This window comes from Corythoichthys intestinalis, chromosome 11 (genome assembly GCF_030265065.1).
Source record: "Corythoichthys intestinalis isolate RoL2023-P3 chromosome 11, ASM3026506v1, whole genome shotgun sequence".
In the NCBI taxonomy this organism is placed as follows: domain Eukaryota; kingdom Metazoa; phylum Chordata; class Actinopteri; order Syngnathiformes; family Syngnathidae; genus Corythoichthys; species Corythoichthys intestinalis.
Window position 1 is genome coordinate 6,201,976 of NC_080405.1, and position 16,678 is coordinate 6,218,653.

Consider the following 16,678-nt stretch of genomic DNA (forward strand, 5'->3'; position numbering starts at 1 on the left):
GAACTACGTCATTCTATCCGTGGTACCCTTTAATATCTGATTATTTCGTAAAAATGGGGCAAGCATTAAGAAACCAGAGGGCAAAAACGTCTTGTTTCACTCACCTGTTTTCGCATTAGTCTTTGTCCAAGTCGCTGTGCTTTGCTGTTAGTTTGTCGTTTCTTTGTGTTACTTAGCCATGATGGATTGGCACGTCTTGTTTTTCCCCGTTAATCCGGGTGGCATGTCTCGTAAACACATGCATGTAATTTTCCCTCCTACGCCAAAATACTGAATTAGGGCTCCCCCATCCCTCAAATCCCACTTTACCAATGGATATATGGAACGATCCATATGGTGTGCCAGATGCCAACTGTTGTAAGAGTAGGGAAAAATGAAGAAACGAGTTCCACCTTCTTATTTATTTTTTAGTGCATAACTGACAAAAATAAAATGCAGATAAAGAAATATTTCTTACACAATATTGTCATTAATTACAATTTCTTGCGGGAAAAAAAAAAAAAAAAGGAATTAAACATGGCAAAAATAAACTCCTCGTTAATGTGGGCCTAAACTGATAACAGTAGACTCAGAGAGAATACCAGTAATTTGTTTAAACACTCATCCATTGAAACTTAGTGCTTTTAAACAACAGAAAAGTGACTAGGTTTATGTCTGCTTACATCTCTCACCTCAGCAAAAAGCTGGGGAAGGGACTATGTGGTACTCAAACATTTTCAATCAAGTGTCCCTTTCGTTAGAAGGTGAGCCTAAGGTGCTTGTGTGGTTCCTAGCCCCACTGCATTTGCATAAGCAGACAACAAAGTGACAACCTGCCTGGTTTCCAGGGTGAGCCTGGCTTCATTCAGCCAGTCCTCCGCCACTCTTCTGGCCTCTCCTGTCAACTGGTTGACTAGTTTTGCTGCTAACTCCAGATCACCGTGCTCTAAGCAGTAGCTAGCATATGAAAGGAGCTTGAAAGGGTCTAAATCCTCACTGCTTAGCTGGCTAGGCGGGGCTTCCTGTTTGGCCTCAAACAACAGTGCCGCTTGCAGGTAGGATAGGAAATACTGATACAAGGAGTTGTGAGACTCATCAATAAGGGCAACCCTGCGAATGAGCGAACGCAGATCGTAGAAGCGGGCTCGCAGCGAGGCCTCGCTGTACACGCCGCGCTGCAGCGATTCTTCCGGAAGAGCCGAAGCCAAAGCCGAAGCAAACTCGTCATGGCAGTTGTCTCGCACGACTTGAGCGGCGCCTTCCAACGGCTTGGTGGGTGTACCGGCTTCAGTGGTCTTTAAGGTGTAGTTGAGAGCCTCCACGGAAAGCCACAGCTGGTGTGCTTTTCGAGCCTCCTCCTCTGCTACCACGTGGCCTGCATAGAAGAACAGCGTCAAAACAGATATCCTCACTATACCACAAGATAATGGCGAGTGAAAACGGGTTCACTACAGTCGTGGAAAAAAATTGGACACCCCATTAAATATTCAGTTCTTTATTCAGAAATGTTCACATGTTAGTGTCTGATCTTGTTTTTCTTTATTTCTGAAAAAGAAAGTGATTTAATTGCAGGTAAACAACAAAAATTAACGTTGTTTCACTCATTAAACCAAATTTATCAACAAAAATGCATACTCTAACTGAGGAAAAAGTTAGGACACACTACCACCTAATAGCTAGTGTCTTTGGCTGAAATAACTTCACTGAGACGCTTTTTGTAGCCATCTACCAGTCTTTGACATCGGTCTGAAGAAAGTTTGCTCCTCAATGCACAATACTTTCAACAGTGACTGACTGTTGAAGTGACAGAAAAAATCAAAGTGAGATCAAAGGAGTTGTCTGAGGCCTTTAGAGAGAAGATCGGAGACACTTATCCCTGTAAGGCTGTACTTCTCAAATAGTGGGGCACGCCCCTCTGGGGGTCGCAGAGCGATGCCAGGGGTGGCTCCCCCCCGTACTAGAATAAAGTGTAGTTGCACATCCACACAGTGGGTGGCAATGGCACTCTCATTTTCGGAGTGCGCGCAGTATTTTTTAACTAAGCAAAAGCACACAGAAAAGAGAGATGAAGAGCTGCGCGCCGTTTTCGAAAGCCGTTTTCCGGCCGGACTCACGCAACGACCCACTGTCTTCTCCGGTTCTCACGTTTCCGCCCGAGAAGTGCCATTTTGGGCTTGGGATCGTCACGACGACTGCCCTTACCTACGGTTCTCCCTCTACCGCTGAGAATGCACTTTTTTCGGGCCGTTTGCCTTTTTGGCTTTGACTTTTAATACAATGGGAGATGAGGAAAGACCACTGTTTACTGTGTCTAAAATTGATTATAGCGGACAGCCAGAAACCAAATCAATTAAGACGCCACTTAAAGACATTAGACCCCAATCTTATTGATAAGCCGTTAGATTGTTTTTCAGCGAAAACGTGCCGACGATTGCCAACAATCGTCCTGCTTTGTCAGTGTTATATCTGTAAACTAGTGAGCACAGTTAGCATGCTCAGTGCAAAATGACCCCCACACCATTGCAAAGGGGGTGATACTGTGAGCAGCAAAAATAAAAACTGTCCTTCTGTCCAAAGACACTCTTATTTTTCTTCTACTATTCATTTTAGTTTTTTTGGTCAATTTTTTTGGCATATTGTCCTCATGAGTTAATTTTCTAATCAAATTGCATTTTTTTTTAATTTACTGATTTTATTACATTTTATTTTTTCAGTATCAAATTGTCAAAAATGTACCTTGAGTGTATTTTTACAGTTTGGATGTGACTTTTTAAATTCAGGCAAATTGCTGCGCGTTAGGTCTTTTTTGTTACAAACAAAACAATGCATATAAAGTTATACTTTATTATAAATTGATTATAATTTTAGAGACAATGATACTATTTACAGTGGCGGCAGAGAGTTTTGGGGGGGGGGGGGGGGGACATTTACATCTTCCTTGGGGGGGCGTAACAGAAAATAATTGAGAAGCACTGCTGTAAGGGATTTCAAAAGATCTCAAAAGAATATAAAATCAGACATTCCACTGTCCGGAATATCGTCTACAAGTGGAGGAGATTCAAAACAACTGCCAAAATGCCCAGTTCTGGTCATCCAAACAAGTTCCCCCCGAGAGCAGACCGCAAGATGCTAAAAGAAGTCTCCAAAAACCCTAAAATGTCACCACAGGACCGACAGCAGGCTCTTGCTACTGCTGATGTGAAAGTGCATGCCTCTACAATTAGAAAGACTTCAGAAGTTAAACCTTCATGGGAGGTGTGTAAGGAGGAAACCTTTGCTCTCCAAGAAGAACATGAAGGCCAGACTTTGCCAGGTTTGCCAGAGTGAATGTAGAGACCAGTACTTCTGGAATAATGTTATTTGGACGGATGAATCAAAAATTGAATCATTTGGAACAGAGGACATGTTTGGCATAAACCCGACACAGCATTCCAGGAAAACAACCTCATACCAAAATCAAACAATGTGATTTTCTGTTTATTTATTCCACATTCTCTCATGGTTGAGGTCTACCCATGTTGACAACTACAGGCCTCTCTAATATTTTCAAGTGTGAGAACTTGCACAATTGGTGGTTGACTAAATACTTATTTGCCCCACTTTATTGTACTGTTTGGGGAGGCTTTGCTCCAGCAGGACCTGGCCAGATCACCATCATAGAATCCACCATGAATTCTATCGTGTATCAGAGGGTGTGTGAGGAACATATGAGATCATCCGTGAAAAAAATTAAACCTAAAGCAAAACTGGACCCTGCAACATGACAATGACTCAAAACATTCCAGTAAATCCACCAAGAAATGGCTGAAAAGGAAGAAATGGAAAGTCCTGGAATAGCGGAGTCAAAACCCAGATCTTAATCCCATCGAGATGCTCTGGGGTGACTTGAAACGGGCTGTACATGCTAGAAACCGCTCAAATATCTCACAGCTGAAAGTATTCTGTGTTGAGGAATGGGGCAAACTTTCTTCAGACCGATATCAAAGACTGGTAGATGGCTACAAAAAGCGTCTCACTGAAGTTATTTCAGCCAATGGGGGTAACCTAGCTATTAGGTGGTAGGGTGTCCTAACTTTTTCCTCAGTTAGAATACGCATTTTGTTGATATTATTATTGACTATTAGTTTAGTGTGGCTTATTTGGTGATTTAATTGGGTTAATAGGTACCATTTTATTTGACAGCGCCATCATAAGACTCATAATTAAGACATGAAACTATAATGGTCATTACTGAATGCTGAAGACAAATCTCATCTGGCAAAGTATGTCACTAACTCCATTTATGTCCAGCTCGGATCTTTTACATCCATTCAAAAGTGCGATAATTTTCCGTATAAAACTAAATTACATTTTATAAGCATTCATTAATGCTGATAACAGTGTAATGTCATAATTAGGATTGTCTAATGACAATCTTATGGTGCCACTGTCAAATTAAGTGTTACCGAATACAATAACTAGCAATTCACGAAACAACTTGAACAGTAACTGAAGAAATATTTAGCACACAACATGTAGCGCTGCAATGCATGCTAGGAGGCATGTTCGACCACAAATGTGTTGACCGTAAGTGGCACCAGAGGTTGACTGTCTCCCCCAAGGGAGCAGTGATGGCTAAATGAAGCTTCTTGAAGCAATGAAGCTTTGCAGCCAATTGATTTAAAGCCCAAAATATGAAAGTGTTCATGAACAATTATTCATTGAACGAGTTCCTGCACAACACTGTGTTTTTCCTCAAGGAAGACTATTTCCCATGAGGACCAGTGCAGTGTCGTAAAATCCCGAGTTCCAAGTCACTTGCAGTTGGATTGAACGACATTTGTTTCCAGTGGCTTTTTGAAAGATAATTAGTGATGAGGTAATGAATCAAGTTGTTGCTATACAATGTCATATGACGATGTTGAAAATAAATATTTGATTCTGTACCTTCATTTTTGCAGAAAGCGTTCGCATTGACTTCCGTCTTTATAACGAATGGGGATGGGGGAAGTGATGTATGACGTAAAGTGGTCAGCACATTTGTAGTTCCTGCCAACGTCCTCAAAGTTATTTAGTGCCAGTGAAAGTGATGCAGACACCGTCAGGCCATAGCATAGGTGTCATTCAACTAGTTGTCAGTTGACATATCATCACGTTGTGGAAATATTTTATAATGTTTGAAAAGTTAATAGAGCTGTCCCGACTAGTCGACATCATCGATGACGTAAATGCGTCGACGAGCACATCATCCCGTCGACGGTGAATAAAGGGCTAAAAAATATATATGCGTGGAAAGTTGACAATGGCGGAGCGCAAGCGGGGAAAGTGACACAAATCTAAAAAAGCACACCAGAGTGGCCAAAACATTGACTTATGTCTATTCAATGCCAAGCTTGCAATTACATACCACGGCAGGGCATCGGCCGTGAATTAACACTTAAAGCGTCGTCACCCAGTTGTAATTTTAGAAGAGATAACAAGCTGGCAGATCGTTAGTCCATATAACCAGTGTTGTTCATACTGGCATTATTTTTGTCAGTAGCGAGTAATCTAATCAATTACTTTCTTTCCAACGCAGTCACCATTACTGAGCATGTAAAGGCGTGCTTTACTGCAATTTGCTCACTTGAATGATGCGAGAGATGTCTGAGACACGGAGAGTGCAGAGCAGGAGGGAAGTGGGTAGTGATGCCGTTGCAAATGCGATGCTAGGTGGTTCGGACCGTTAGCCTTGCATTCGCGTTCTCGCTAGCATTAGCATAGCGAGCATCATCTTAAACTCTCGGGCAACTTTTTTGCACTAAAGTTTTCTTGAATGACATATACACCTTGTGTGATTAAAAAAAGGAAACACTGCCCTGCTTAGTATAGCCCTTGACAGCAATAATCTTACTTAATATTATAACGTATTATGTATATACATATAGTAGTATACTATAATATTAATGCTACATATTTTTAATGTGTAGTTTTTTTAAAGAAGTGTTTTGAATCATGTTGGAAAGGTGAAGTCACAGTGTTCTGAATCTGTTTACATTCCATTTTTTGCACTAGTTAATGCTATCAGCATTTGATATAGAATTTAAGTCTTCCAAAATGTTTTTTGAATTAATAAGCGTCGACAAAAATTTAAATTGCTGGATTAGTCAAAGGAAAAGCTTATTAGAACAGTCGACTAATTGTAAAAAAAAAAAAAAAAAAAAAAGAAAGAAAAATCGTCGTTTGGGACAGCCCTAAAAGTCACCGAGTGTTGCTTAAATGCCCTTTATTCATTGTTTTTCAATTGGCGAGGAGTGAGCAAATGACTGAGAATCTTACTATCTATAGCCTCCTCCACTCCTTTTAGTCGGGCGTAGGCGGTGTTCATATCCAGAGTGAAGTTGTCCAGCTGCTCCTGGCTCAATTGACGGTATTTGGTTTCTTGTTCCAACAACTTACTGCTTAAGACCTACACAGACAACACAGGGAAGATATAACAGTATTAGATAGGCCCTTATTGACACGCAGTCAGCCATTACCTAATACAACCTACAATCTCTTTTAACCTCTTTGGACTAGGTTCTTCTCTTGAACACACTGCTTATGGATTTTTTCCTCTAATATGTTAAATAATTGTAATTCCAATACAGTATTGAACCAAGTAATCTTCAAATCTTTTTTATTACAGCCATAAAAGTGCTGCCGTTATAACCTCACTGAGAACAAATAGATGAAAAACCAGTCACAAATGAGACATTGTCCACAAAACAAAAGTGCAGTAATATATTTGCTTGATACTTAGAATGAATGTTGTCTAAAAAACATGTACTATTTCCTCACGTTAAACCTTGCGTGCTTGTATAATGATTGTTCTTTTACATTCATATACTCCAGGACAGGGGTCCCAAACCTGCAGCCCACAGGACAATATTTAGTGGCCCGTTTCACATCCAATTGTAGTATTAGTGATGTGACTAGAAAAAAACATTCACGGCTTTCACGCAAAAAACTTCTAGATATTATTGAAAAATAAAAATAAAAAAAAGAAACAAAAAACAAATCTTATTTCTTACCTAAAAATGTCCTTACGCTTATACACATCACTTGTGTTTTTCCTATATGCTTCAATTAAATTTCCCTATGTGTCAAGCTATTTTTTAGTTCTAGTTAAGCTTTAAGTTAGTCTAAATTGTAAGTCCTAATAGGATTTTAAGTTTTGCAGTGTTCAAAATAATTGTATCATACCTGCTGTAGTGCAGCACATTAGGCACCTGTGCAACTTGGTGTTTTATCCAGCAATGTCTACTGGGCTAAATTGACAGTTAGCTCTATTATGTTTTTATTTTATACCCTCATCGCTGTACAGCGCTGTGTTTTTACAGCTTAAATAAAGCCTGTATGTAAGACACGTTAGCCACGCATCGACAGTAGTCATAATTAATAGAAACCTACCCCTCCGCAGGGCCAACGTTATGTTAGCAAGGTACAGTAACGTTAATCTTATTAGCGCAGAGAAGTCTACTGCTTTAAGATGGCGGCTGTTTACTAATGCCGCCAAGTCTATCATTTCGCATCTAGCTCCACATACATGTAATATCTATGAGATGCATCAGACGCTACCTGCTACCACTGTAGCATCATGCGGGCGTAGTTTTTAGCAATGTTGGCATAGTTTGTAGCGGCTGTCGGCTTCCGTCGGATATTATTTTTTCTTTCTCTACGCACGTGATGTCTGCGCGTTGTCCCGCATTAAAAGTAGTCCAGGCCAAACGTGATGCTTAGAGTTGTCAAAATTAAAAAATCCCTCGAGGCAAATAAAATTACTCTGATCAGTTTTTAAACTCGAGTTGCTCGATTATTCGTTTGAGCTCTAATCAATTCACAATGACAAACAAAAGAAAACCAACAGAAGTATGTGTAACGCAGGCGACAATTTTGAAAAGTAGTGGCATAAAAAGTACAGATACCAGCCGTAAAATGTAGTGTTGTAAAAGTAAAAAAAAATACCACTTAATATTTGTACTCACAGTACAGATACACAAAAACGTTTCGTTACATTTGACCACTGCACTATAGTGAGCCCTGTCCCTGATGGGTCATGTTTGTTATTTAACTTGTAATAGCTTTTAAACAAAGATGCAAAGAGTGTGTTACTCTAAATGACCTGCTCAGCTTCAGCTTTCAGTTCCTGCTCCTGCACTTTGAGTACATCTTGGACATGGTCTGTGTGAGCGGCTGCTTGACGCCGTAGTTGAGTCCTCATCTCTGCCTCCATCACTTCCCTCAATTCAGACAACTTAAGAAAGATGTGTTATGTTAGGGCAATTCATCGAGATCCCATTTCTGGTCATAGTAAAAGAATAGGGAAAGAGTCTTTTGTACCTTCCTTTCCTGCTCCAGGCGCGCCTCCTCCTTGATATGCTGCAGGGATGTGTTAACAGCCGATTCCTGGGCTTTCAGGTGTTCCAACTTCTGCTGCTCTAGAGCGGCATCGATATGGATCTGCTCTCTTACTCTCTGCTCAGCTATCTCCCGGTTCAGTTGGTCAATGCGACGGTGTGCATGAGCAATCAGGGCATTCAGGTCATCTGTTGACAATTTACCAGCTAACACACACAAGCACACATTACTGTGAATAAGTAAAGCAGAATATGTGTAACAGCAATCATCCTTGCGATAGCAATTAACACACAACTATAACCGCCAACGTTCAATGTTTTATTTTTTCACAAAAAGATATTGATCTGGCTTCACAACTATTTAATCATTTTACGACTGTCAGTGTTGCTTTTGTCAACAATGACGACAATGTAAATATTTCGCCAACGAACACTTTTTTCATGACGATCACAAGACGATAACGAGCTAAAAACGTGTTTTGGGCCACTAACATTTTAACGTGTAGTTAGTCTGCATCATAGCAGTGTCTTCTTGTGTCACTGGTCACACTGGTAAAAAAAAATATTACGCACTTTCTGTTTAACCTATGAACTTTTAACCTCGCATAAATTACTGTGTTCATCTGCTTTAAGATATATTTAACTGGAATTTTTGTTCTAAAGAATAAGTGATTTACAAAGGAAAATCTTTAAAGATTATCAGGGTTAGGGATATCCTGATCACATATTTTTGCACCGGACTTCGAGTCATCGGAATCCCGATTTCATACCGGGAAAAAAAAGTTGAAGTCAGTATGGCTTCTTCTTCTACTACTATTTCTGGTATAGTTGGTCAATCTGCGATTGTCAAAAAAATTTGTTCCTACTGAAAGTGTGATGCATCAAAACGCAAATTTTAATCGGATCAATGTTTTTAGTGTCCATGAAAACAAGTGCATCAGATCATAATTTGAATCCAAAAGCTGATTGGAATAAGGAAATTTTGTCCATGTAGAACGTAGCCAATGACTACTGATTTGATTGCGTGTTCTTACTCAGTCCTTTCCAGTTGGCTTGTATCTCTGGAGTCAGGCTGCTCACTTCTCTTTGGAACTGTAGTTTAGCTTCATTAACCAGTTCACTGTACTGGGAGACAATCTTAGCTTCTGACTCTGCAGACTGCACCTGCACAACATATGAAACAGGAACACAAATATAGCTTTGTCACCTTTTGAGATGGAGCAAAAATGACCTGAAGGGTTGCAGAGTGACTCCAGTGCAGCAATAGGACATAAACTATTCAGCCATCCATTCTTTTTCCACTCTGCTCATCCAATTCAGGGTGAAATGGTGCAGGAGCCCAATCCCAATTGACACTAGTCAGAATGGAGTTCACCATCAAAATTTTTGAATGGTACCACACACTTAAAGACGTGTAGGCTCTAATAAGTCACAATTGCTCTTTTACCAAAAAATGTTATTAGAAAAGAAAAAATATTGTCATTAATTTAAAAAAATCTATAATATTTAGTATTTTGAACTTCGCCATGTTTTACGCACGCAATGCACACTTGGGGTGTTGAAGCGGTTGGGTTGTACTGGGAGAATAGCTGTGCTCTATACTAGAGAAGCTAGTATGACGACTGGCATGATTTTGTCAGATTGTTTTGTTACAGAGCTGTGGGATGAGTTTCTGACGTCATAACTGCATCCAATTCCAGCTCATCAGCAGTGTCTTTAAACCAATCTTAATATAGATAGAGAAATAAGGTACATTGCAAATGAAATGTGTGGTTCAAAAAAGAAAAAGTGTGGTTTGCCAATAAAAAACAATTATTCATGAAAGAGAGTTTTGATTTCCTAACAAATCGATTTTTATTTGCTTGCAGATCGAACTGCTTTCTGTTGCTGATCGATGTACTTTCTCTTGCGGAATAGAGTGCTTTCTCTTGCGTAGCAAACTGCTTTCTCTCTTCACTCAGCCCAGATGATATGGGGCTGCCATATATCCACTCCCTTAACAGCAGATGGCGGTTTTCAGTATTCAAAGGCCACCAGGACTAGACACGTCAAAATCGGAAGTTGCACTTATATCGTTTTTTAATCACATATTTCATTTGCAAACTAAACTTATTTCTCTTTTGAATTATTGTTTTTATTTGCAAACCATACCTTTTTCTTTTTTTGAATGACACTTTTCATTTGCATACCACGCTTTTTCTCTTTTTAGTTTTGGCATGATTCTAACTCCATATTGAAATCCGCGCTTTTATTTTTGACGGCAGGGCTCCATCTGAAATATATTTTTACGCCGCTTTAAAGACGACACTTGTTGTGATGCGAGAAATCTGCGTGATCATAACTGTTATGTGTGTTGCTGTTTCTGTATTGTTACATCTTATTGGTTTAATGAAGTCATGTGATTATTTTTTCTGCGTCTGATTGGTGGGATTGGGTGAGCCACTGTGCTGGTGAAGAGGAAAAAAAAAGGAGTGAATAGTGCAGCCCAAAGTAGCAAATTAAGAGTAGCGTTTCTACTTCACAAATTTACTCAGGTAAAAAGTATGGCGCGGTAAAACTACTATTATTAGTACATATTTCTCAGAAAGTTACTCAAGTAAATGTAACGTGTTACTACCCATCTCTGAATATATCAGTGTATGTATGCCAGTTTACAGAACTCAGACTAAGAGGCAGATAGCTGACTTGATATGAACAAATGACAGAACATACAGTAAACTAGTCATTCAAAATTCAGATTCCCTTAACTTTTTGTTTAATTGCATACGGTACTTTGGTCGTTTTTTTGAATTAGCATTCAAAAACAAAAGGTGACTATGGTTCAATATTTTTCAGCTCAAATGGAAATTGTCATGGTACCTGTGGTAATTTATCAGATAATCGCATTACTTTGTTTGAATATGTGTTGGCCTCCTCCAATCATAATTCAAAACTCCTCCAATCATAATTAACCCCAGTTTTGATTGCGAATTGAACCAGAGGGTAGAATGGCAATTTATCCAGGTTTAACCTTGCGTCACACAACTCAATCCATTAGAATTACTTATGAAAGGCTCAAGAAAGGCTCCTATAAGTGCATGTTGGTAATTTGTGCACATATTTCAAATAGATAGCCCCCTTTTAAAAAACTATCTTCAACTAATTATTTCAGTTGCCAACAAAGTGCCCGCATTGGTACTGCACTTGACTGAGGCATATGGCCCATAAAATCATCAACAATTTTTTAGCATTTTTTCTACTAGGACCAAGATAAAAAATCTTTACCTTGTTGATAACTTTATCCAAATCCACCACCATTTTATGGAGATTCTCCTCTGCTGCTAACACGAGTGGGCGAACAGCAGTGACATTCAGCCCCTTGGATTTTTCAATGACCGATTTGAGATTGTCCAAGGCCTCACTATAGTGAAAAAGCAATGATAAGACTGGTATAATTCATTGGAATGATTTCAATCATCGCTAAACTTTTATCGAAATGTAGCCAAAGTGCCTGGTGACAAACAACAACAAAGTATACCATAACACAGGTATTAAATTTCATTAATTTGATTTCAAAATACTCCAGTGGAGAAAACAATTATAGCAATCAGGCTACCTAATGGACAAATTCGTAATTCATGGTTTGACACTAGGGGTACCAAGCAGATTTGGCCTTTTGACATATCAAGTCGTAGTCCTGTAGTCAGTAGAGGTGTGCAAAATTTCCGATTCTTAGATTATTCGCGATTCGGCCGTGGAAGATTCGAGAACGATTCACAAACATCCAAATTCCGATTATTGAAATATGCCAAGTAAAGCAGAAGTACGACACACTCAGCGCGTCGAGCGGTCTTCGGTACGCAATTAGGGACGGAGCGAGAGTAGCTAAACATCATGCTTCTCATTACCCGGCCCCTCGGGTAACGCCAATGCTCAACTCACGGCTCTAGCTCAACTCATGCCACGAGATAAACAACAACAACGTACCTGACTGCTGCTGAAAAGCTGCTACAAAGTACGTCATCCACATAATGTTACGGTAGATATCATTTATACTGTATAGGACTAGATGCAATACGGTAGCGTTAGCAGCACATCTACAAAAAGCTAGATGCGGACGTAGTAAACGGCCGCCATTTTAAAGCAGTACACTTCCCTGCAAGGCTGTTGTAGCGAACCTTCCAAGCAAACCTAATTAACTTTTTATCTAAAATACTCCTAAATCGGTAAAATATTGACTTGAATCTATCTTTAAAATAGTTTTAAAACTTTAACATGTCGAAAGTAGACAAAAGGGAAATTATGGATTAACGGGAGCAATTTTAACAACTTTAATGGTTGATTCACAACATTAAATTAATTGAAAGTAGTTTAAAGCTGCTGATATAGAATGGGGACTGGAGTTTTTTATTTACTGTTATTTTTGTATATTTGTTTACTGCTATATGTTAACTTGATACTGAAATAGTAGTTTGGTTTAGCCTGAGAGGAATTTTGAACAATTTTGGAACTAATGTACAAAACAAATTTAAAAAAATAAATTAATTAAAAAAAAAAAAAAAAAAAAAAAAAAAGGAGTGGGGTGCATCAATAATCGTTTTATAATCGAATTGGAGCCTCTGAATCGTAATCGTATCGTTAGGTGCCCAAAGATTCCCAGCTCTAGTAGTCAGCCAACTTTCATTCGTAAAGGCAACTGGAATCTGTAAATTATGCATGAATATGGCCCAGACAAACGGGAAGTGTTGCGCACACACCAGTGTTCAACTATTTTTTTGTTTTTATAAAAGTCTATTCATGTGATCGTTTGTGTCAGTTGAACACAAAATACAATGTTTTAAGAAGATTAAACTTTGTTGTGAGTGTAAAGTATAACTTTGCACGAGAATTGGGGAGTTTTGACCATTTTATTAGTCACACACCAATTGTTTTACATATTTTCAGTTAGAAGAATAACATTTTTCTTACAGTGCACATATGGGTCCTGTGTATGCAAACAATATTAGTTATAATATAGTTTGTATGTGCTGCCTGCAGAAAACTAGGGATGGGACACTTAAGCTTATGATACGATGCACCTCGATATGCCATGGTCACTAAACTATACGTCACAATAAGATCAAAAACTGTCAAAAAAATAAAATAAAATGTAAAAAAAAAAAAAAACCATGTAATTACAACATTTATTTTATTTCAATTGCAAACGCTAACGTAGTACAGACTGCAGTATAAAGCAGGCACTAAACGCAATGGCAATTGCCTGTCATCTCACATTTTGTGGATTTTGGGCTGTGACAATGGTATGTAGAGCTAGTTAAATATTCCAGTAATGTGGGTTGGTGGTTTAGGCGCAATACCTCTACCGCCTCCTAGAGTGGAGGAGGATCAACTCAGAGATGGATTATTATTTTTTTTTTTTTTAACTCAAACTGTATTCGCCGTCTGACTGTGTGCACTGAACAGTGATGCCTGTACTAGGAGTACAAATACCGTTCCACTCTTAGTAATTAGTCAACCTGCATCGTAGCAGTGTTTGGTTGTGTCAAAGATGTGACTTGCTGTCTTCCCCGCCCCCACTCAACAGTGGCCTCTCCAGGCTTCAAGCTTGTTCGTTTTGAAATGCATGGTAAGATTTGCTTTCTTATCTTGGCAAGAGTGAATATACAATGTTGCTTTAGCATTTAAAAGTCTGTGCTTAGTGCTCATCACACATTAAATGTAACTCATAGCGTTAGCATAGCTTCCGTATTAGCTTGTGTGGCGAGCGTCCTCAAAGTTTAAAGTCCATGGCATCCAAGTCGGTATAACGAATTGAAAACAATATATTGTTTTCTGCTAACTGTGTATTATCATAGGAAGAAGTGCTGCGTTCGGTGGTTTGGACATAACTTGGTAGCAGCTTACATCTAGTTCCTAATAATGATGGTAGTTAAGACAGTCCTGCTCCTGATTTAGTGCTAGTATGAACCTGGTTTTGATTATATTAGTTTGCATAAAATTTTAAAACAAATGCGATTGAAATTTTTGGAAAACATTTTTTTCTGGCTAAAACCTTTGAATGTTTGCAGACGAAAATATCTTGAGTATTCAATGACTAAAACTAGACAAAGACTAAACCATTTTGAAATTACTAAAATATGACTAACAAGTATTTTCATCCAAAAGACATTGAAAATTGATAGCGCTGCCAAAAAAAAAAAACAATGGTGAGAAAGTTATTATTTTGAAATAAAAATGAATGAAAATTACCTTTTTGGGCCCTCCCTGGGATTTGTATGGGGAAAGGCCAAATTGGCCCCTGCTTGGCACCCCTAGGACTTCCAGACAATTCAGTCCAACACTTCTAAAATATTTTTGGGCCTCTATTTCGAAGATTTTCCCTTGCTGGGTCTCTTGTAAAAATTGAGGGTTTACTGTATCACACCTGAATATGAAGACAACTACAAACCCAAAAATATATATACGTACAAGAAAAATCCTTTCATGTAAGGAAACTTGAATTTGTCCAACCAATGATAAAAGCCAAGAAATAGTTTTGAAAGACAGACTATAGTCGTGATTTTTCAAAAACAAGTAATGCTTACTTGGCTTTCAGCAGAGCTGTTTCTGCATCGTTTGCAGCAGCTGCCCTATTTGCAAGACAAGATTCGAGATCCTTCCACTGGGCTGACTTCAGCTGAGGTGGAACCTGGATTGCAGAAGAGCTGTTACTGTTATGTTTCTCTGCTTGCATTTTCTCTGTGTGCCCCAATTTCTTCCTACTTTCCCAAAACATGCATGGTTAATTCATTGAAGGCTTCACATTGTTAAGTGGGTGTGAGTGAGAATGATTGTTGGTATCCTGTCGGTCAATGATCAGTTCATGATGTACCCCGCTTCTGGGCCAAGGTCAGCTGTGAAAGGCTACACTGCAAGACACACCTCCTCCTTAAAACAAGCTAAATTCCCTTGTTTTCAGTGTAAACCTACTAGAAATAAGTGAAATTATCTGCCAGTGCTTCAAGTAAATTTTACTCAGATTTCTTGAAATAAGAAAAATAGCTAGCTGAAAATCAGCTACATCTTGTTCAAAACATTGCTTGAAAGTAAAATTTTGTTTACTTAGGTGAAAAATGACCAACTTTTAGATGTATGGTCTTAATAAGAAGAAATAGTAATACATTCTTATTTCAAGAAATCTAAGTAAAATTAACTTGAAGCACTGGCAGATAATTTCACTTATTTCTAGTATATTTACTCTGAAAACAAGGGAATTTAACTAGTTTTAAGGACGTGTGTTTATGCAGTGTTCATAGAATAGAACAGGGGTCGGCAACCTTTAACACTCAAAGAGCCATTTCGACGCGGCTACCATGGAAAACACAACACAGAGCTTCATACACTTTTTGACATTTGAAATGGTGTTTGCACCAGTACTACAGAAACCTTTTTACTGCACTGAAAAAGTAACTGGTGGATTTACTTAAAAACCATTGTAAATTTACTGTTTGCAATATTAAGTTCAGTTCACAAGCAGTAAAATTTACTTAATAGAAGTGCAAATTGTTAAAATCATTTTATCAAGTAAATCCAATTTTTTTTTTCAGTGTGAGAGCCAAAAATAAAAATAATAAAAAAAAGTGATTCCATGAGTTTTTTTTTCGCTCTTGCGAGATTTATTAACGTAGCTACCCACTACTAAGCAGAACAAATCAGGATGACTTCTCTTACCTTCACTTACAGAACACTCTTGCACGTCATGAAATCACCAACTATGTATAGCGACGGTTTCCTCAGAAATTGTAGCGCCAAAAAGCAGGCTGGGAGACAGGCAGTGCGAGGCTGTGTGGCATCATTAGTGGTGCCTTTATTGTGAATGGTGCAAAGACTCATGGGTACAACTTCCGAGTGAAACCGTGGCGATACATATGTATGAACTATGAACAGTTCATTTAAAAAATTTATGAACTACAATTTGAACTAGTTCATGTGGAAAATGAACTTTCCCAACACTGCTCTAAGGCCGATGGCAAAAATAAGAACAAGGAAGTGCTCATGGGCAAGCTGAATGTACACAATGGATTCTTTCCGAATGAACAGCTTAACCTTGATGGTTTATAATAATAGAGCCAAATTAATTAAGAGGAATTAGAAGCTATAACCCAGCAAAGGGCTGTAACAGTACAACAAACCAAATATACAAAAAACATGACAAGACAATTAAAAAATTGTAACAATAAGTAATGCATTTCCAACCATCAACACCCCTTACTGATGGAGAACTTTAATACATGAGTAATTGTTGAATTCATAACCTGCGTGAGTGTTCTGGTAATTAAGATATGTACTGGTATTTACAAAAGTGAACTGGACTCAGATTTGTT

General features: G+C 38.6%; 1 protein-coding gene across 2 annotated transcripts in view; it reads right to left on the bottom strand.

Annotated features, from left to right (window-relative positions):
• Positions 1-394: 394 nt before the first annotated feature.
• The window catches only part of immt (inner membrane protein, mitochondrial (mitofilin)), a 32,880-nt gene continuing 16,596 nt past the window's right edge, over positions 395-16,678 (bottom strand). For both annotated transcript variants that reach the window (XM_057850817.1, XM_057850818.1), the window contains 7 exons: positions 14,900-15,003; positions 11,601-11,736; positions 9,371-9,500; positions 8,320-8,543; positions 8,102-8,233; positions 6,277-6,406; positions 395-1,354 (listed from right to left, as the gene is read on the bottom strand). In XM_057850817.1, coding sequence (XP_057706800.1) covers positions 750-1,354; positions 6,277-6,406; positions 8,102-8,233; positions 8,320-8,543; positions 9,371-9,500; positions 11,601-11,736; positions 14,900-15,003 — 1,461 coding nt within the window. In that variant the 3' untranslated portion in view covers positions 395-749. The remainder of the gene's footprint in view (positions 1,355-6,276; positions 6,407-8,101; positions 8,234-8,319; positions 8,544-9,370; positions 9,501-11,600; positions 11,737-14,899; positions 15,004-16,678) is intronic.